The sequence below is a fragment of the Alligator mississippiensis genome, chromosome 1, assembly GCF_030867095.1.
Source record: "Alligator mississippiensis isolate rAllMis1 chromosome 1, rAllMis1, whole genome shotgun sequence".
In the NCBI taxonomy this organism is placed as follows: domain Eukaryota; kingdom Metazoa; phylum Chordata; order Crocodylia; family Alligatoridae; genus Alligator; species Alligator mississippiensis.
The window spans coordinates 192319245-192339972 of NC_081824.1; the positions used below are offsets into that span (position 1 = coordinate 192319245).

At 42.7% G+C, this 20728-nt stretch overlaps 1 protein-coding gene across 4 annotated transcripts in view; it reads left to right on the forward strand.

Annotated features, from left to right (window-relative positions):
* Positions 1-20728, forward strand: part of BICRAL (BICRA like chromatin remodeling complex associated protein) — a 94907-nt gene that overhangs the window by 49957 nt on the left and 24222 nt on the right. For 3 of the 4 annotated variants that reach the window (XM_019483232.2, XM_019483231.2, XM_006266032.4), the window contains exons 2-4: positions 15536-15584; positions 18876-18924; positions 19016-19084. In XM_019483232.2, coding sequence (XP_019338777.1) covers positions 15541-15584; positions 18876-18924; positions 19016-19084 — 162 coding nt within the window. In that variant the 5' untranslated portion in view covers positions 15536-15540. Of the gene's footprint in view, positions 1-6250; positions 8627-15535; positions 15585-18875; positions 18925-19015; positions 19085-20728 lie in introns of those variants that run through there. The other variant, XM_019483233.2, reaches the window with a different exon arrangement.

Genomic DNA, 20728 nt, shown 5'->3' on the forward strand with positions numbered 1-20728 from the left:
GGAATAATTGGAAATGGGAAAGAAAGGTGCAGCTCCACTATGGAAGTGAAGAGGAAGTTGAAGTGCATTAGAGTATAGTGGTTCACCATGACTTAAAAAAAACAGAAGTCAGTGCTGAGGAGAACTGCGCTTAATTGGCATTATCATATATATTATTCAGATGTGTTGTATTAACCTATCCTTGCAGTAGGTTCATATTGGCATGTTTGCCCAATATGGACAGTGTATTTTATAGTCGTGCTCAGTGTCGGCTGCATTTAATCAGCTTCATAGTTGGTTTTCATTACTGAGCACAAGCTGCTTTTAGCAGCATCTCAAAGATAGTGTATTTAGTGAGGTTTCCTTGTATGTGCATGTATGACGAGGGGCTTCCCCCCCCCATGTTGATTTGGGGGTGAAGTGGGGGAAGGTAACAAAAAACAACCTCGTCTTGTATTTGAATCAGTATGGTTATTAAATTAGATCACTGTAATTTAGCAATATAGCAGAAGTGTATAATTGCTGACTTTCATTGCTGGTTAGGTCTAAAGGAAAATATTTGTGGAATACTGTTCAATGCTTTTTAAAATATTAACAGAAAAGTACAGTTTGCCTGTGTAATGCCAGTATAGAAAAGGTTTTACTGTACTTTTCATAAATCAGTCTTACTACTAGCTTTTATTGGGCCAAATGATGTCCTGACAGTAATTCATCCATTTTTCACTTTGCTGCTAGAATAAAACTTCAGTATCTGAGTATTAGTATAGTCAATTGAATTTCACAATATTGACTACATTTTTCCAAATAACCATTCTGTCAGATTGCCCTGACCACGCTTTCCACACAATTAGGGTTTGGGAAGCAAAATATATTTTAATAATTCATTATTAAATCCATTAACGCAAATGGTTAATGGTTCTCATAATTCATTAACACAAAACTACATTAATTCTGTGCTCATCTACATGTGTTATTAATGCTCTGTAAGCTTATTGTGCAGTAAGCTGTCTCTGGGAGCACATAGACACATACGCCTGTCAGGACCATTATGGCTACACCACTCTTATTGTGTCCATTTTAAAATTGTATGGACTGATTTACATGATGCTAAACCCATTGATATCTAAGAAATCTAACAAGTGTTAGTGTGATGCTGTTTGATTTGGGTTAAATTATCAGTGCATATGTCCTTGAATTAGAATGGCAGTTCAATTTCCTTTTTACTAGAAATTTAGAGATGCAAAGGAAATGAAAGAAAAGTAGAATCTAGAGAAAATGTATATTGCACAACTGCTTTAATATGTAACTGGCCACTGATAGTAAAGGAAATAAATTATAATTGGAAGGGAACAAAGAATTTTAAATGTTTGTATTTAAACTGTGGTTGTTATTGCATGCCTGCAATAGTACAGAATATTATTATTGAAATATGAATAGGTTGAGGTTATTTTTTGAGGAAGGTATTAATTTGATAACTGCTCACAGCACTAAGTCACTTTCTGAATTAAAAGAAATCTAGATTATTTTTAATAGGAGACAGATATTAATGGATTTTCACATGGGGTGCATACAGGAGTTTGGGAAGGTTAGGGGGAGATTAGTTTGTATTACAAATGGCCACCTGATCTGACTTAAGTTTGCCCAGGTCCAGGCCTTGCACTTGGATCCCTAGTTAGGTCAGTCCTAAGTGCAAACTCTACAGAAGTTCCAGGAAGGTTAGATTGGTCTAAAAATGGCTGACCTGATCTAAATAACGCTGCCTCCAAGGTAGCTTAACTTAGATTGGGTTGGCTATTTTTAGACCCATTCTAACTGTCCTGAACTTCAGTACAGTTCCCACCACAGCCCCAGGGCTGGTAGACCCCAGGCACTGGCCCCAGCCCCAGGGCTGCATGTTTTCTACCCACCCTCCTGGCGCTGGACTATTTTTAGCCCCTTGCCCTACTCCAAGGCAAACAGTCCTCCCACTTACCCTCTATGGAACTTCCAGAACCCCTCACCAGCCAACCAAACCCCCATCTTACAAATTGCTCCTGGTGCTGGTTTTAATCCACCTTTACAGATGCCACAAGATGAGGAAGTAAGTTGGGGTGGGGGGAAAAGGGGGGAGAGATGGGGGGGAAAAAGGGATATAGGTTTGTCAGCAGTGGGGGAACTGGGGGGTGGGGGGGGTTAAAAATAGCCCCTGATCCTGGAGGGTGAAGGAGATCACCCCTATTCCTTCAAGCATGTTGTGGACACTGCAAGCCCCCTGATCCTGCCAAACTTTCCCACACCCCATCAACCCCCCAGTGAATCCCGTCTGCCCCCCCCCCCCGATTCCCTGACCCTGCTAGTACCTCTGATTCCCTCTGCAGACCCTGCCTGCCTCCTCAAGCCCTCACATCTCTTCCATGGTCCCTGCTTCCCCCCACCGCTGATTCCCTGATCTGCCCCTCTGATCACTTCCCCACAGCGAGGGTACTCCTTGATCCCTGGTCTCTCCCATGGACTCTGCCTCCCCCCAGTCTTTCCACAGACCGACTCCCCCTCCCGAATCCCTCCCTCCTGTTAGCTCCCCTATTCCGACTTACCTTCGATCAGGTGGCTATTTTCAACTCAATCTAACCTCCCCAAATGTCTGTACCCAGCCATGGGTTGTTGCAAAAACAGTTGGTTTAACATTCTCTGTTTTTCATACGCAACCTGTTAAGCAGTTTTGCAAACACTTGCTGTGCAGTTAGATTACACTTTTCTGGTCTCAAGCCTTACCTTACAAAAAGAGACACACTTCTATTATCTATTATCTCATTCTTGCTAAGAGTACAAGTAATGCTTAGAAATAATTAAGATTGGTTCACTGAAACTATAATTACCATACTTGAGGTCAAATCATACCTTGGGACTGAACCCTACCTAAGGTGTCCAAGAGCATAGTCAACTACATGAGAACATCTTTAACAGAGCTGTTATTTGTTCTTCCCCTGTGTCCGTGGGAGAGGGTGGGTAGAAGGCAACAAATGGGCTGAACCTGAGCTCCAGTCCATCAAAATACTGGTTAGCATAGCAGTATGTTGATATTAGAGAATACCAAGGGTTTATTTCTAGCCCAGGTTGCTTTTTCACTTGGAAGGGATTCCAGAAGACAGATTATGGAATGATCCCTGGTTACTGTAGTTAGAAACACAGTGGGTGTGTCTACATGTGCAACTAACGTGCAGTAAGGTTACCGTGCAGTAAAATAAAGTGCCGGTAGCGCATCTGCACATGCACCCAGTCCTTGGCTGCTCCTGCCCTGTTGTGCTCTCCAGCAGCAGCCAGGGGAAGCTCCAGGCTCCCCTGGGTGCCAGCCCAGGGGCTGGCAGGGAGCACAGGAGCTGGTCCCAATGTGCGCAGAGCCAGGAGATGCTTTTTCCCTTCATCCAGCACAGATCCCCCCGACATCGGAGCTAAGCCAGGCAGCAGTGGCTCCTTGCATCAACATGTGTGCTACTGTGCATTACATAATATGCCATGTATCTAGTACTTGTATGCGTTAGTGCTAGCAAACAGCATGTTAGAATAATTTGATACACAGTAAGTCCAGTACATGTGCAGATGGTGACACTTTACTGCTCATTAGATTAGTCTAATGAGCAGTAAAGTGTCTTATGTAGATGTGCCTAGTGAACATGTATCCAGAACTACCACTTAGCATGTAAAAGGAAGATTCTGTATTGAGTTCAAATCACTCTAGTGTAGGCTGTGTGAAGCTTCAGGTGGTGATTTGATTCGGAGGAGATCCGGCCTGATTCGGTGGCCAAATCTGAATCAAATCGGGACCAATTTAAAGGTCCAAATCTATTCAAAGCTCTCCAAATCTTCTGAAAAGATTCGGAGAGCTTTGATTCGGACAGTCCCCGGGAGCTGCAGCCACACTTGGAGCTGGTAAGTAGGGAGCAGGGGAGGGCGGGCTAGGGGAGGGGACCATGGGGGGGACCCCGGCCAGCCCCGCTTCCCTGCCTGCTCCCCCAGCCCCTGCTATGGCTGCCTTGCCTGGCATTTAAAAAAAAAAACAAAAAACCCTGGTGCTCACCAGGCAGGGGTGTGATCCCCACTGCCCCCCACTGCGTGGGGGGCTCTGCATGAGCCCCCTGAGGCTCCCTCCACTCTACGAGACCCCCCATGCCTGCCCTGCCCACTGCGGCTCCAGCCCTTGAAGAAAAAAACAAAAGACGAGAAAAGCCCAGGGACTCTGCTCCTGCAGTGGCCGTGGGGCTTCAGGGGGCTCATGCAGAGCCCCCCATGTGGCATGGGGCAGCAGGGATTGCATGCCCTTCCCCCCCCCCCAGCAGGAGTGATGAGTTTGGGTTTTTTCTTGGATTTTTTTTCTTAAAGGGCTGGAGCTGCGGCAGGCAGGGCAGCCATGGGAGGGGCTAGGAGAGCAGGGAGGGGTCGGGGGGCTTGTGCAGAGCCCCCTACACAGCGTGGGGCAGTGGGGATCACCCCCTGCCTGGCAGCACCTGGTGAGTCAGGCCTTTTTTTTTTCCAATTTTTTTTCCAAAATGCGGAGAGCCATTGCCAGGCGGGGGATGGGCCTGGTTGATTCGGAAATTTGGCAGGAACTGAATGTCTGAATCAGATTTGGCTGAATCGATTTGGGGCAGTGATTTGAATCATTGAATTGAATTGCTGTCCCCCGAATCGGCCGAATCTGAATACTAGCTGGTTTGCATAGGCCTAATGGCTACAGAGATGACAGGATGATAGTAGGAAAATATAGACATAAGAATCTATTTGTAAAGAAATAGCACTAATGCTGTTATATCAAGCTAGAGGAAATCATTGTCAAAAATGAATCAATTACGAAGATTGATAACGAATAAAAGATTCTGCAAATTCTCCAAAGCAAAGAAGTTCTAATGGTCAGCATATTGTCATTGGGTCAGTCCCATATTACTTTAATATGGCCGCACAAGTGGTTGTTCATAAGTAGAAATTTTAATTTATTAGCAGAAGTTGCATTAAGTGACTTGGTTAAATTAGTAGTTAAACTATAGTTATTCCAGGACCATTGTTTTCTCTAATGCTTAAGCTCTACTAAATTTCTTTAGCTCAGTATTCTGTGTCCAAGTGTTATTGGATCTAATGTACTTGGGGCTCATTCCTGCCTGTAGTTTTGATGATGTGCAAGAGATGAGTCATCTTCCCATTTCACAAGGAACAGGTCAAGACCATTTCAGGGGGTTTAGGAATGAGCAACATGCTTATCAAAGCTAATACATTTACCTGCCATCACTTCCCACTGCTAGCATTAGTAGGCAACTGTCAGTCCTTCTGGATCATGGTGTATATGCGAGAGGTTGCCAGGAGCTTTGACACATATGCCTAGGTAGGAGTATGGAGGAGTGGAGGCTGTCTAGACCTTCCATCCCCCCTTTAGATCATTGAAATAGCCTCCAAAGGCTAGGCCAAGTCCAGATGTTCAGTGCCTTGATGGATGTAGTTATATGCATCTCTAGGAATCCAACCTGGGTCTACTTCGTGGCAGACAAGGATTCTACTGCTGAACCACAACAGTAGGTTCCCACTGCTAGTAGTATTCGGCATTATGAAGCCAAATGGTAGTGTCCCAGAGTGTTTTTAATAAGATCTTCAAAGTGACATTTTCTGCCTTTGTTTGGCACTGATGATAAAAGTAATGTCATCCTGAACGCCCATCACTCCAGTGACTTGGTGGAATTGCACCTGTTACAGCAGGGGTGAATTTGACCCGATGATGATAATGACTTCATAGACTTCATAGACATTAGGGCTGGAAGGGACCTCGGAAGATCATCGAGTCCAGCCCCCCCGCCCAAAGGGCAGGAAGTCAGCTGGGGTCATAGGATCCCAGCAAGATAAGCATCCAGTTTCATCTTGAAGGTGTTCAATGAAGGCGCTTGAACGACCTCCGGTGGCAGGCTGTTCCAGACCTTGGGGGCTCGGACAGTAAAGAAATTCTTCCTTATGTCCAGCCTGAAACGATCTTGTAGTAGTTTGTGACCATTCGACCTCGTCATCCCTTGGGGCGCTCTGGTGAACAAACGTTCCCCCAGATACTGGTGGTCACCCCTGATAAACTTGTAGGTGGCCATCAGATCACCCCTGAGCCTGAGCTTTTCCAGGCTAAAGAGCCCCAGGGCTCTCAGCCTGTCATCGTAGGGTCTGCTTCCCTGACCTCTGATCATGCGCGTGGCTCTTCTCTGGACTCTCTCAAGCTTCTCCACATCCTTTTTGAATTGTGGAGCCCAAAACTGGATGCAGTACTCCAGCTGCGGCCTCACTAAGGCCAAGTACAGGGGGAGAACGACGTCCCGGGATTTGCTTGAGAAGCATCTATGGATGATGATACCTGTCAAAAATCTATTTATGCCAGACAGTACTGCAAATATAAAAATCATAAGTTTGATGCACCTTATAATGGCTCTCCAAAGGGCTATATAGTTTAATCTAAGTGCATAGCCTTTGGAGTGGGAAGAGGCTGTTCATTCACTTGAACTGCACATCTATCCAGATTTAACATAAATAGTGCTTATTTGATACAACCCACTGTTACTGCTTTGGTTTTAGCAGTCCCAAATTGATTATTAGAAACCTTGAAAATGTGGGCATGTCCTCAGTTTCAGGGCTGCTGTTAGAAGCCTTGAAAATGATGGGGAGATACTGATCTTGAAACTGACTAGCTCCGGTCATTTTCATGATTTCTAATAGGGAGCCTTTGGCAACTGCTTCAGCTTTTCTGTCCGTAGTGCCAATTATGACATAGTTAAACTGAGTACAGTATAATTACATGGCAAAGGGACATTGGGGTCAAAAAGTTGCCATTTGTCTAACAGGTTGTCTAAATAAGTTTTTACCCTTAGTGCATATGTAGCTAACGAATAATTGTTAGGTAAGCGTAGCAGGACCGGTCCCCAGGGGTAGGCATGACCCCCCGGTGGCTGCACAGCTCCTGCACCCATCCTAGCTCTCTGGGTCTCCTTCCTTCCTTCTCATCTGCCATGCCTTGTTGTAATTAGTTAAGTTGGTGGAAAGGGAGGTTACCCTAAAATCTTGTCTGTGCTTGTAATCAGAGAGTGGCTCCCAGACTCCACAGGTCTCAAACTCTTCCTCATATGCTAGTTGGGCCCTCCTAGCCCATCAGTGCTCCAGCTCAATAATCATTTTAAGGGCTAATTCCGTGGCCTCTGACCTCCTCCACAGCCATACCCATTCCTTGCAGGTGTTACCAATTATGCATCAGCGGGTGTTTAGCCCAGTTTCCACTCAGTCAATCTGGACCTTCTGGCTCAGGCCTCTATGCCTTTGTCCCTTTCTTATCCTCCTGGGGCTCAGGTTCCTGTACTCCTAGCCAGTCCCTGCCCCTCCTGGACTATAGGCTCCCTGGCCCTGTTGATCTTCACCACACTTGGGCTATGGATCCCAGACCATTTCTCACCCCTTTGGGCTATGCTCCTCTGGTTGTTGCCCTTCTTGGGATATGTTCCTCACCCCTGGCCTCACTTTTCTCAGGCTATGATCCCACCTTTCTTGGACTATGGAATTGGGGCCCCTGGCTCCATTTCTGCCTTTTTGAGGCAGTATGTTCAAGTCTCTCTTGTCTTCCTCTAGCAGAAGCCTGCTTTGTGTGTTGGGGCCTAGCCCTTGGCAGGGCTCCCCACAACTGTCATGTGCCTCTGGCACCCCTGGGATCCCCCTGGCTTCCCTTTCAGTTACAATCCCAAACCGCCAGTAACAACTCTAATGCAAACATAAGCACATTGGCTATAACATAAGTTCTACTTCTTCTGACTGTGTAACTAACCTTCCTCTGTAATCCTGTAGCCTTTTGCTTATAGCCTTTATTGCAGGCAGCTGTCAATGGGTCTCTTGGCTCTGGTCCTTTAAGTATAGGTCTCCATCCCTGTAGTTTATTGACTTTGGGGCAAACAGCTCCCAGCCAGTCTCTCTGACAAAGTCCTTTTCAGGGCAGAGCTCCTTCACTGGCAGCTTTCAGAGACAGACCGCCTCTGGTCTCAAGCCCTTGACTTTTATACCTCTTAAGTCCCACCCCTCCAGAGCTGATTCATCAGGACCCATCAAGTAGTTGCCATGGGAGCTGACAAGTACAGCTATGGCTCCTTGTTGCCTGGCTAGGCTCTGCTGTACTGTAGCCAACTTCTTCCATGCAGTGTTCCCTTGACTGGTGGCAGGTGTTTTCCTTTTCCTTTGCTGCAGTCAGTCATCTGCTCCAGTAACAGGGCTTCGCTGATGCCTACTCCTTCTATTTAGCTTCCCTGGTGCCTACTACCCTCTATTTAGCTTCCTGGACTCTGTCTGCTGCAAGATGTTCCCTTACAGTAATGGGTATGTTAGTTTCCCTGTTACAGTAAGCAATAGGCAAAAAATCTGGCTTGGAGTTGTTCAGAAAAAATAGTGGTATAAATTACTTGTTCAAATAATTACCACTTGTAAGTTACACTTTCCTACCAATTTTTCTATCTTCTCAGTGTGTAAATTACACCAACTTGAGTCCACACGTGGTTGTACATTGGGACATGGGAATTAGTAGATTTTAATTTGTATGATTTTAAGTTTTGCTTCTGCCTTTGTCAACAGATGAGCCTAAGGAGTTGAACTTACTTACCCAAGGGCTGAACTTGATCTGGTATCTTTAATTTACTTATCTTATAGTGTTTACAGAGCAGTAGTCACCACGGTATCTTGGTTCTAGAGAGTAAAATTATGTTATATTGATGCAAATCCAGAATAAATTGAGGGAACATCTACACGTGCAATGAACGTAAAATAATAAACTCTAGTTTTTGTGCCAGAGTTCTTGCTTCCAGGCATGCCTTTTGAATGTGTGCCCAGGACTGTAGCATGCTGAGCTGGGTTGGAGCAGCCCCAGCTGGCAGTGGGCCCTGCCAGTGGCTCAGCCTGCCAGTTTGAGCCTGCTCCGACTCTGCTCAGTGTGCTGAGGAGGGGCTAGCTGGGGCACAGGGATGCTCTAGTGTGGCCCTAGCTAGCAGGCAGCCCCTGCACTGAAGCACCCCCATGCCCCAGCCAGCCGCTGTTATGGAGTAAAACACGTGCGCTGTTATGGAGTAAAAAACTCAATAGTAGTATAGTGCTTGTATTTACACGTACTATCCTGCTGTGGAGTTTAGTTTACTCCAGCCTAATAACTCTGCAGGTATAGACCTTGAGATGTTTACTGTGGAGCTAATTAATCAACTATGCACTTAATGTCTCATGTATCACACCCTGAGTTTAACCACTTACTCCACTTTTACACCGTTGACTTGAGTAGCATTTTGGTTAAGTACGCAATTAGCTTCACAGCTTGGTACCAAACTTAAATCATTTTTCCACAGATCACATCGCTTTTGCATATTCTTTACATAGTTTTGAAGACTGTCAGTGCGATATCATTTTACCCTAACAGTTCAGTATGGCATTATCTCAAACAGAGAGTTGTGGTTTTTACTTGGGCATTTGAGGCTGTAGTGATAGAAAGTTGCTAAAATGTTATTATTTATAATGTGTTAAGTTGCAGAAACGTTCTCCATATGGATGGTGTCCTGTCAGAAAAATGGGACAGTATTAGCACATAACAAGAGATGTCAAAAATGAAATGTGTATTTTTTGTAGCAGTGTTGAGGTGCTGTTGCATTGAGCATGTAAAAACGACTGGTATTAATATTCAGCAAATATTTGTTAGGTCATTGATAAACTACAAGAAACCAAAAAAAAAAAGGGATCTTAAGTTCTTTTTAATATGTGCACTGAATTCTGCTGGCATCAATGAGAATTTCACTGACATAACGGAAATAAAAATAACATTGGTTTTGAATTGGATATCTTTAAGTGACTTGTTTTATCTATTTTTGTGCTCATTGTATTACAAATTGTTACTATTTCGCAGTGCTCTGGTTTCTGGTTATGTGAAAGCGCAGTCATTCACAGTTTTGTGAGAGAAACAGGTGTATGAAACTCCAGAATGAGCATACAAATAAACTGCAAAGATATTAGTGCATCTTTCTAATTCTAATGAAAACCAGCCCTACAACTAATATAATCTGTTTGTGCCTGCTAACAAAATAAATATTTTTCATGGGTGTTTCTACATAGACAAACAGTGTACAATCAGTGTTAGGAGTGTATGGACATAAACCATTGCAATGTGTATTTTGTCCCAAAGGCCACAATACTCATCATGAGCCTCCGGTACTTGTACCAAGGAGGACCTTAGAAGTAGACCCTTTGTTACTGAGAACCTATTTTTTAATTTTAAAAACATCTAGTTCTTGCCTGTGTTGCAGTAGAATAGATACACATTAGGGCTGTGTGAAGCTTTGGTCCCTGATTCAGTTTGGCTCGATTTGGTGGCCAAATCTCCGAATCCAAATTGAATCTCAGGAGACCCTTTAAACTCTCCAAATTGAGTCAGAACCCTCCAAATTGATTTGGAAAGATTCAAAGATTCAAACATGAACACAACTTTAAATGTTTTTTCTACATACCTCTAGGTAGCAGGCGGCTTGTCAAAGTTGAAATGGCAGGGCAGATGCAGCATCCCACAGAAACGCAGTGGGTTCCCCAGCACACTCAGCAGCAGACCCGGAAATGGACTGGAAGCACCGAGGAGCGCACTGGGGGCCCCCCCTGGCTTGGCAACTGGTGCCTTCTGGGTCTGGGGGGGCACCCGGGGTCCCCCTGCGGCTGATTGCTGAGCCGGGGCGGGGGGGGAGGGAGCCGCACGGGGAGGCCCCCCTGTGCGCTTCCCGGTGGACCCAGAAGTGGACTTCCACTTCTGGGTTAACCGCCGAGCACGCGGGGGGGCCCCCCGCGCTCCTGTCGGATGCTCCATCCACCCCAGCATCGCAGTATTCATGAGCTGCGCCTGGTACCTGGAGGTATGTGAAAAAACATTTAAAGCTGTGTCTATGTCCAAATCGCTGATTCTCTGAATCAGCATTGAATCTTCAGATTCAGATTCGGTTAAATCAAATCAGGGACAGTGATCTGAATCAACTAATTGAATCACAGTCCCTGATTCAGGCCTAATCCGAATCAAATATGGCCCGTTTCACACACCTCTAATACACATACTTTCAAACTTGTCCCTCCCCCGCTTCAGATTCAATATTGAGTGCAGGGACTTGCCCTTAAAAGTCCGTTCCACTGGTAATGAGACTGTAAGAAGTAGCAATTCACAGTTCATTGCTCTGGAAGCTTGCTTTTTGTGGGGGCCTCCTTAACTATGACTACCCTGGGTCCTTGGGGGTTAATAAAATGCAGAGTATTTTATTTTTCCTTTATCATATTTATGGTATGTTGGTTAGGCTTTAATATAGTTTGAGATATGCAGAATGGGGAAAACACATTGGTAGGGTTTTTAAATAAATCAGATAATGAAGAATATGAATTACTGTATGTAGTTTTATGTACATTGCATTTCCATGCAGTTCTTTCTTTTCCTTTCTAAACGTATTTTGTGGATTTCTAATGGTGATATTTTAATGTCATTTCAGGTCATTTTGATTTTTTCGGTCTAATAGAAGTAAAAAAATACTAAAGTTCAGCAAATTTTTATTTAGACCTGTATTTTTTTGTTAGCAGTATTTAATTCTTATCACATCGTTAGAGTGTATTTAATGGTCCTTTCGGTAAAGAATTTTGATCTTTGTGATGTTTGTTTCTTCTCCGGTTGTTTATCAGCTGCTGCTTTAATAGTAGTATCCAGTAATATATCTACAAATAGAAGAAAATACACTGACATAGTGAGTTTGGCTGGGATCTTGAAAAGCACTTTATGTAGTTTTAAGAGCACAAATCCTACTGACTTGCAGTGGACCTTGTGCCCTGAGTTACTTAGGTACCTTTGAAAATCCCTCGATATTATACGTGAGGCAGGGATTCACTTCTCAGTTGTTAGAACACAGGAAAATGTAGTAAAACTCAGGTAGTTACACTGAAAGCTATAGGATGACTATTAAATATACTCGTGTACAATGAAGTAATACCACAGTTAAGTATGTTTTACTTCAATAGTCAAATTATGAGGTATTGACACATGTACACGTGTAGTGCATTCAAAAAGGGAGGAGGAGCTGCTGCAGCTACTGTTACCCTATGGGTGCATCTACACGTGAAATTAATGCGACAGTAAACCGCGGCACATATGCTGGAATTTATTGCTGCTGGGCACCGTGTTTACGTGTGTGCCCGGGACTGCAGCACATTGAGCCAGGTTGGAGCTGCCGGCAGATCCAGGGGGCAGCCTTGCACTGAAGCACCCTTGTGCCTCAGCCAGCCTTGTCAGCATCTACACATGCACTGCTGCACAGTAAATAATGCCATGACAGGATAGTATTAGTATTTACAAGTACTATCCTATGGCGGTGTTTATTAGTTTGCTGTGACCTAATAGGGCCACACATGTAGATGCAGAGACTTTACTGCGGAGCTAATTAGGCGGCTCCGTAGTAAATGTCTCATGTTTGATGTATGATTCTATAGTAATAGAACTGAGCTAAAGTTATGGACAAAAGGACTTTGGGAGCAGTTTCAAAAGGAGGGGGAGCTTCTTTACAGCAGCTGTTACATTCTAACAGTTTACATATGCACAAGCTGGGAGTGACACAAAGCAAAACAGCTTCAACATTAACAGTGCTTCATCCAGAGTTAAGAGTTGGAGTAGTTTTGAAGCGGACTCACACAGGTATAAATATTATAGCAACTTCTGCATACTTCCCAAAGCAGTTCCTGCCCCCTTTTGAAGCTACTACAAGTGTATGTTTGTCCCTACCCTGAGATGAGCATCCATACTGAGTATTTAGAGGTGCACCAGTACATCAGTTCGATATCGGATTGGCACCGATATAAAGAAAATTGATTATATCAGAAATTGGCCTGATGTGGCTGATTATTTGGCCAATAAGTGCCCATGAAGCATAGCACACAGGTAGTGAGGAGCAGAGCCTGGCAGCGTGCAGCTGGTAAGTCTGTTGTGGTGGAAGGGGAGGGGGAGGGAAGGAGCGTAAGAGGGGGGCAGATCACCCCTCATGGTGAGGGAGGGAGTGGGGCTGGGGCTGGGGTAGGTGCTGCCCAGCTGGGGTGGGGGTGGGGGCAGGACAGAGCCACGGCTCATCCAGGGGGCAGCTTCCACCACTGTGCCCTGGTCCTGGCAGCTCCCACCACTGCTCCCGCCACTTGTCTGGGATGGCACGGCGGGGGGGCGGGGAGGAAGCATGTGCCTCTGGATCTGCGCTGGGTGGGCTGCAGCTGCAAGCTGGAGCCAGGGGCCGCACTGTGCTGTGCTTGGGGCAGGCAGCAGTGGTGTTGGGAGGGGGCCATGGAGGAGGTTACATAGCCCTGCGCCCTCAACGCTGCTGCTGCCCGGTCTGCCCAGCAGAGATCTGGGGGCGCACACCCCCTTCCCCCTCCATGCACTCCTGGACAAGCGGCGGGAGCCCCTTCCCCTTTGTGCTCCCTGGACAAGCCGCAGCTTCGCCCCATGCCCGCCCTGCCCCACCCTCCCCGGCTGGGCAGTGCCTACCCCAGCGCCTGCCCTACTCCCTCCCTCCCTACAGAGGCCTTGATCTGCCCTCCCATGCCCCTTCCCTCCCCCCTCCCCTTTCACCACAGCAGACTTATCATCTGTACGCAGCTGTATTGGAAACTGGATTGATATTGGCTGATATGCCTCCTTAAAAATGGGCTATTGGTATTGGCCCCCACGATCTCCATCGGTGCACGCTTATGAGTAATGACATGGCACTAGGCAGATGTGCTAGTGGATAGGGGAAAAACTTATTTTTCTAGTATGAAGAATCTCTCCTTAAATGCTAATTCAGGAGATGCCCTCTTGTCATACATGGGCCTCCTGTAGGTAGATTGGAAGAAGTTTTTATGATATTCCAGAGAAGAAGCAGCTATCATAATCAAGAGAGGGCCAAAGTGTGGATGAGAAGTTTAGCAATAGGGCTGGTGAAGAAATTGGTTATTAGGGATGTGCGGAATGGGCTGTATTTGATTTGGATTCAGATTCGTCCCGAATTGGGGACAGTGATTCAATTAATTGATTTGGATCACTGTCCCGATTCTATTTGGCTGAATCCGAATCTGAAGTTTCAATGCTGATTTGGGCATAGACACAGCTTTAAATATTTTTTCTACATACTTTGAGGTATTAGGTGTGTGGCTTGTGAATGCTGTGATGGTGGGGCGGATGGAGTGTCCCACAGGAGTGCAGGGGGGCCCCCCGTGTGCTTGGCGGCGAACCCGGAAGTGGACCAGAAGTACTACCAGTCCACTTCCAGGTCTGCTGCCAAGTGCGTGGAGGACCCCACCATGCCACCCCTGACTCTACAGTCAGCTGCAGGGAGACCTTGGGTGCCCCCTCAGACCCAGGAGGCACCAGTTACTGAGCTGGGGGGGGGGGGGCACCCCAGCGTGCTCCCCAACAGACCCGGAAGTGGACCGGAAGTGCTGCCGAGTGTGCTGGGGACCCCCCCACACTCCTGTGGGATGTTCCATCCGCCCCACCATCTCAGCATTGACGAGTCGCCTGCTACCTAGAGGTATGTAGAAAAAACATTTAAAGCTGTGTCTATATCTGAATCTTTCCGTATCGATTTGGAGAGTTCCAGTTTGATTCGGAGAGATTAAATGGTTTCCTGATACGATTCGGAGATTTGGCCACCAAATAGGGCTGAATCTCCGCCGAATTGAATCAGTGACCGAAGCTTCACATAGCCCTATTGGTTATATCTTGGAAGAAGAGTTTATTGGAGGAGAGACAAGCAGAATGTAGAGGAAAATGTGCATTCTACATGTAGCAGCCCTTTCTTAGTCCTGCTAACAACAGAGCTCACTCAAATATGTTTATGAATATTGCTTAGAAGAAACAGTGGAAATATTTGTGAGAGGTAGCTCCTGAAACAGAAATGTTCACGGGCTCTAAGAAAAGAGTCTCCTCAATACCTAATGCTATTGAGTGTTCTTTCTAGCCTAGTAGGCTGTGGGCCCTGTTCTCAACTTCACCTTGTTAAGTTTCTGAATAACAGAGCAATCTATCTTGGTAATCGTTATCAATATTTCACATTTGGCAACACACCTTTGTACTCCAGCTGTTGCCAGCTCTCAGGCTGAACAAAAATTTGGCAAAACTGTTGTAAAACATAATGTAAATGTGTTTTATTAAGAAAGCTGAGTTTACAGATAACATACATTTTAAATTCATTTTTTCATCCACAAGAGATCTGATTGATTAATTTGGTCAGACTGTTGTTTGTTTCCATTTCTTAAATAGCTACAGAACTTCACTATAAATATTACATTAAGTTTTGCAGCTATATACACAGTGCTAGATTCTGCACGTAGGTAGGAGTGTGGGACTCAAATGGAACTCAGCTGGAGTTACACATATTCATTTGAGAATATGGCCCACATCTCTCAATACCCATGACATGTTTATTAAAAATTTGGTGTACTTTTAAATGACTTTATTGTTGAAGGAAATCTTTAGTCTGATTTTGATGCAATATCAGTCCTTTCCTTTTTGCTTTAGTTGTCATGGATGATGACGACGATGAATCCTGTCTCCTTGATCTTATTGGGTAAGTTCCCCTTAAGAAATTCTTATGGAGAAGCGATGCAAAAAACAATGTACAAAAATTAATCAATGTCAGAAGAGGATCCATTTCCAATGCTGTCTGAACCTATATGTGTCAGTTTGCTGGCCGATAAGTGAAATGAACTTAGTTACTGTTCTGTCCCTTGTGGACACCTTAAAGCCCAGTGTCAGAGTTTATGACAGTTGATAGTCTACTTATTGACATTCTTCTTCAAAATAGGAAAAGCCTGAATAGACATGGAGATTGAACTCTCCTATTTATTTAGTTATGTTTCTGTCAGTTTTGTAAGATAGCTTGTACTGCTGCTGCAAAGCACATGCTTAATACTTTTGATAAATAAAGGACTTCAGGCCTTAGAGCCATCAGTCCAGAGACTTCGTAAGATTTGAACTTCTAAATTTAAATATTAAAATGTGTGTTTTATTTCAACATACAAAGTATTTCAATCATTTTTACAGGTGATAAAATGCATTCGTATAAGAATGTAATAAGAATATAGAACTTCATATTATAAAAATTACAAACAGGGTATCAGTTGTCTCTTCAAAGGTATTTTATTTGAAATCTCTACCCATGGGAAAACCCTGTCATAGTTCTATTTGTTTGTTTCCACAACATTTGTATCTAGAGATGGGCAGGGTATTCCATATGGGATTCGTAAATCAATATTTAGGTAGAGCTGTAATCTAAGAGAAATTGATATATACTTACTGTAGGCATGGGGAAGTTTCCTTCCCTTGACTAAGATACTAATTCTGTTCTTCAAGAATAGATAGCTTCCATAATGTATCCCAAATTTATTGACTATCCAATACATAACATTTCCTTTGAACTCTTTGGGGGGGAAAAGTTTGATTTCAAGTGATAAGTCAGTTACCATAAAAGGAAAGTTCCTATGTGGTACTAGATGTAGATCAAGTCAAGTATAATGATCTGATCTTAAAACAAAGTGTACAGTGAACTTGAGCATCTTATATTGCATTCCTTATTCACCAAGAACTTCCCTTAAAATCAGTGAGAGTTTTGAATGTAAAAGGAATAAAGAACCAATGAGTGCTATAGTTTATAGTTTACCTTCTGAACAATGTGGCAGGATAACAGGATGTTGGCAGTGTTGCCTAAAATTGATGCCATATACATTATACAGTGAGACTGCTGGTTTCCCTTTCAACTCTGAATGGGAAAATATTGCGCCTTCACTGGAACATAAAGATAAGAATAGACAAAATGGAAAGGGAAGTGAAAGAGATCTATCATAAGCATGACTTACGAAGACACCAGTTAAGTCTGCAGAGTGCCCAGAAAATGAGGTCCTACACAAAGGAGAGTGTTGGGATGAAGCATTGCTTGTAGTGTCCCCTATTGTTGTAGTGTCTACTGCTTGTAGCAGTTATCAGCCAGAGCATCCTTTCCATTACATCTTTGAGTTTGGTAAGTGCCCTCTAATCTTTATGGATTCATTTTTAGAATTGCTATAAGATATTAACAATGGGCGCTGACAGATGTGGGAAAGAAAAAACCTGGAAGCAGCAGCCCATTACTTTGACCCAGCTCTGCAGTGTCTGTATAGGTCGGGTGCTTCAGCAGGGTTTTTTGGTGTTTTTAGCTAAAGCTGACTCAATCAGCTATTTGATAAAGCACCAAAAAGCCGCACTAAAGCACCCGCTGTATATGGAAGTTGGGAAAGACGGGTGCAACTAATATGCTGCCTCTTCTGGGCATTCTCTGGGCTCGGCGCAGGTGTGCGCCAAGTTGAAAGTAAAGCACCATTTTTCCCCCATGTTGGCAAGCAGCCAGTGGTAGTTAAAGTAATGATAAAACAACTAGAGTTAAATAACTAATGACTATAATACTTCTTTAGTAATGCTGATAGTGAAAACCTTGATTATTTATCAGTAAAATCCCATATAGCTAATCCATATCTAATGGATCCACAACTGAAGCAATGACACTTTTCCCCTTTATCCTTGTAATTTGCTGTAATCTTCACTGAGGATCAGATTTCTTTTTGAAAATGAAAAGTGTAAAAGCTGTAACATATGTAAGTAGACTCTGACTTCAGATGTCTAGACCTTAAATAAATTAGTATCATGTAAGATTATAAAAATATTTATACTAAACATGGTTGAATACAACGTGATTTTCTTCAAACGTAAAAAAAAAAAAGTATTTTGTAAGCTCATGTTTTTTAGGTTAGATGGATACTTGAAGGGGTCTTTATTTTGTTTCCTGTTTGTCTTCTAGGATGCTCAAGAAAGAAGAAGGGGATGTATTGAATTGACATTTTTTTACACCTGGGGTGGGGGAGGGGTACCATGGTTCTCACAAATGTTTAATTAATATTGTTTAAAAATAAAGATGATTTGTTTTAAATCAAAGAATTCCTGTACCTTTTTTCCTTGGTTATGTGCACATTAATGGGTATTTCACAAAACAGTTGTATAAATTCCTGTATGTGGCAGTAACAACAAAATAATCTCATTTAATAAAAAGTTATGTGGATGCATACATTGAGAATTTTTCCTACCAGTTTTGCATGTGCTTCTTTGTGTGTGTGTTTTTAACACATTCCGACTCCAAATAGTCATTTTATATGACCCCACTCCTTAATTATGTATTGACACTGAATCAAGTTATCAAAGGAAAAATGCATTTAATCAGTTATGTTACATTTGAGCTGTTATGGAGTTGAATTCATTTGGAAAAGTTGTAGCCATTTCTCAAGAAAAAAATACTCACGAGACAAGTACTTTTTATTGGTATATAGGCAAGAAAACACATTTATTTCTATGTATTATAGTAAGTCTTCATGAGGACACGGGCAGAAATATAGTTGCAGGCATTACCTCTGATCTCATTAGAAGATGTTATTCCTATTTTAGCTGTCCTAGTTGATTTAATAATAGTATTTGTCCTTTTATGCTCTTACAGAATACTGTATATTCGTGTCAAGTGTTGATTTGAATGGAACTATAAGCATATTTGAGTTTTTTCCTCCTGGAAATCAGTATTTATTAATTCAAAATCTGTAATGCAATGTAATGTAATTATTTCCTAATTTTGAATAGAAAGCGTTCATAGTTTTAAAAACTACAGAAATGTAGTGAAAAATATTAATAATTAAAAATAAAGCATGGTTTGCCGACAGCATAGCTCTTTTAAAGTCAGTGGAGCTACTCTGATTTACTTGACCAGAGCACTTACCTCATTTTTTATGCCTTTTTAACACATAGATGTACTTGAAAAGGTGACTTTTTTGTTTTGTTTTTAAAGGGACCCACAGGCACTGAATTATTTTCTGCATGGACCTAGTAGTAAATCTGTAAGTAGCATTCTCAAATATTAAAAGTATCTAAACTTTAGTGGCTGCCTTGCTGCAAAACATTGATTTTGCTGTATTTGTGTTCTAACAGAGCAATGAAGACTTGACGAATGCAGGATATTCTGTAGCCAACTCAAATTCAATTTTCGCCAACTCCAATGTAAGTATTTAGAAGAGAAAATGTACATACTTCCATTGTGGTTTATTTATCCTATATAAAACTGAATGGATCAGATTCAGCCTTTGATTTTCTTCATATGATGGTGTTCTAAATTCTGTCCTAGAGTCACTGGGGCCCTGGAGCAGGTTTAGCTTAAAAAATCATGGTAGAATTAGGTTCCTTTTTAGAGGTGATTAGCAGAGATCCTAGTTTTCTGCGGGGGAAAAAAAGCAAAAAAAAAAATTTTTTTTTTTAATTAAAAAAAACACAAAAATCTGTGCTTTCCTGTGGCCTGCTGGAAGTGCAGTGGTATCCCATGGTGAGTGGTGCCATTTCTGCCCTCTTATCTTTGCTGCAGTTTTTGCTTCTCGGCCGATCAGCAGCACCTACCTGCTTCCTTCCCATGATTGGCTGGGAGGCAAAAACCATGGCAAAAATAAGAGAGCTGCTTGCCACAGGACACTGCCACACTTTCAGTAGGTTACGGACAAATGTGGATTCTGTGTTTTTCTGTGGTGAATAGAAAACTAGGATCCTTGGTGATTAGCATGAGAAAACAGTTTTACTGCACATGTTAACATGGATGTTCTCCATGTTACTTCTATGAAATAAACTGTGGAATCTATAGTGTTAGTGCTCATAGTAAATGTAGACCTTCAGTTACAGCCTTTCTCAATTTGTTTGCATGCATTAGGACCTTATCCCTTCTTACTTCTGGGTAGAACCTGACATAGCAGTTCCCTGTTGTTCTAATTCATTAAAAAAATTACATGCTGTGGTTTATACTTGAATCCAGCAAGTAATGTACAATAAAGCTGAAGACTTTAAGAAAGAACATTCTCTTCCTGTGACTCCAGTGCTGAGATTCCATCCTCACAAAGTCCTAATTCATACCGGAATGGTGTCAGTGTGTTTAGAATCTTGAGTATTCAACGTCTTTATCTTCAAGTAATCATTAATGGCTGATTACCCTCTTGCTATTAGAGACTGTTTCAATAAGAGTTGGTAATTTAAAATAATAAAACATTTAAATATTTTTCATAGTGCTGTCTAATGGTAACAGTCCCCTTTTTGAGCTTGTCATGGAAAAAAAATACTTTAAACTCAGATATGGGCCCTTGCATTTAACTCAAGATTTATAGGATGTTTTGTTATCTCATGGTAGAGTATACAACAACAGAGATTATTGTGTATAGTAAGTATACTATTGAAAAAATGTTTTACAGGCAGTATTTTAAATAATAATAATAAAACATTCAGCATTGCATGTAGAAGAGTTTTGCATTATTTTGCTGCCTTCATTGTACTGAAATAAGAATAAGAATTACTGAATTAAATAAGACTGTTTACACATAGTTTTCTGGATTTCATAGTTGATGACCCCATTGCCTAAAATTATTGATATACATGTACGATGGCCTTAGATAATTGCCATATCTAGGCCTTCAAAACTATAAATACATGAGTACAGTTCTTATGTTTTATCTGTAACTGCTGTACTTGCAGAGGGACATTGACCTGCATTGCATCCTTTATTATTATTATTTTACTCTTATCTATGGGACAAACATATGACAGCTGCTTTAAATAGTTCAGGTTTTAACAGATGAGACATAAGAGGTGGATAAGACATAAGAGCTGGTT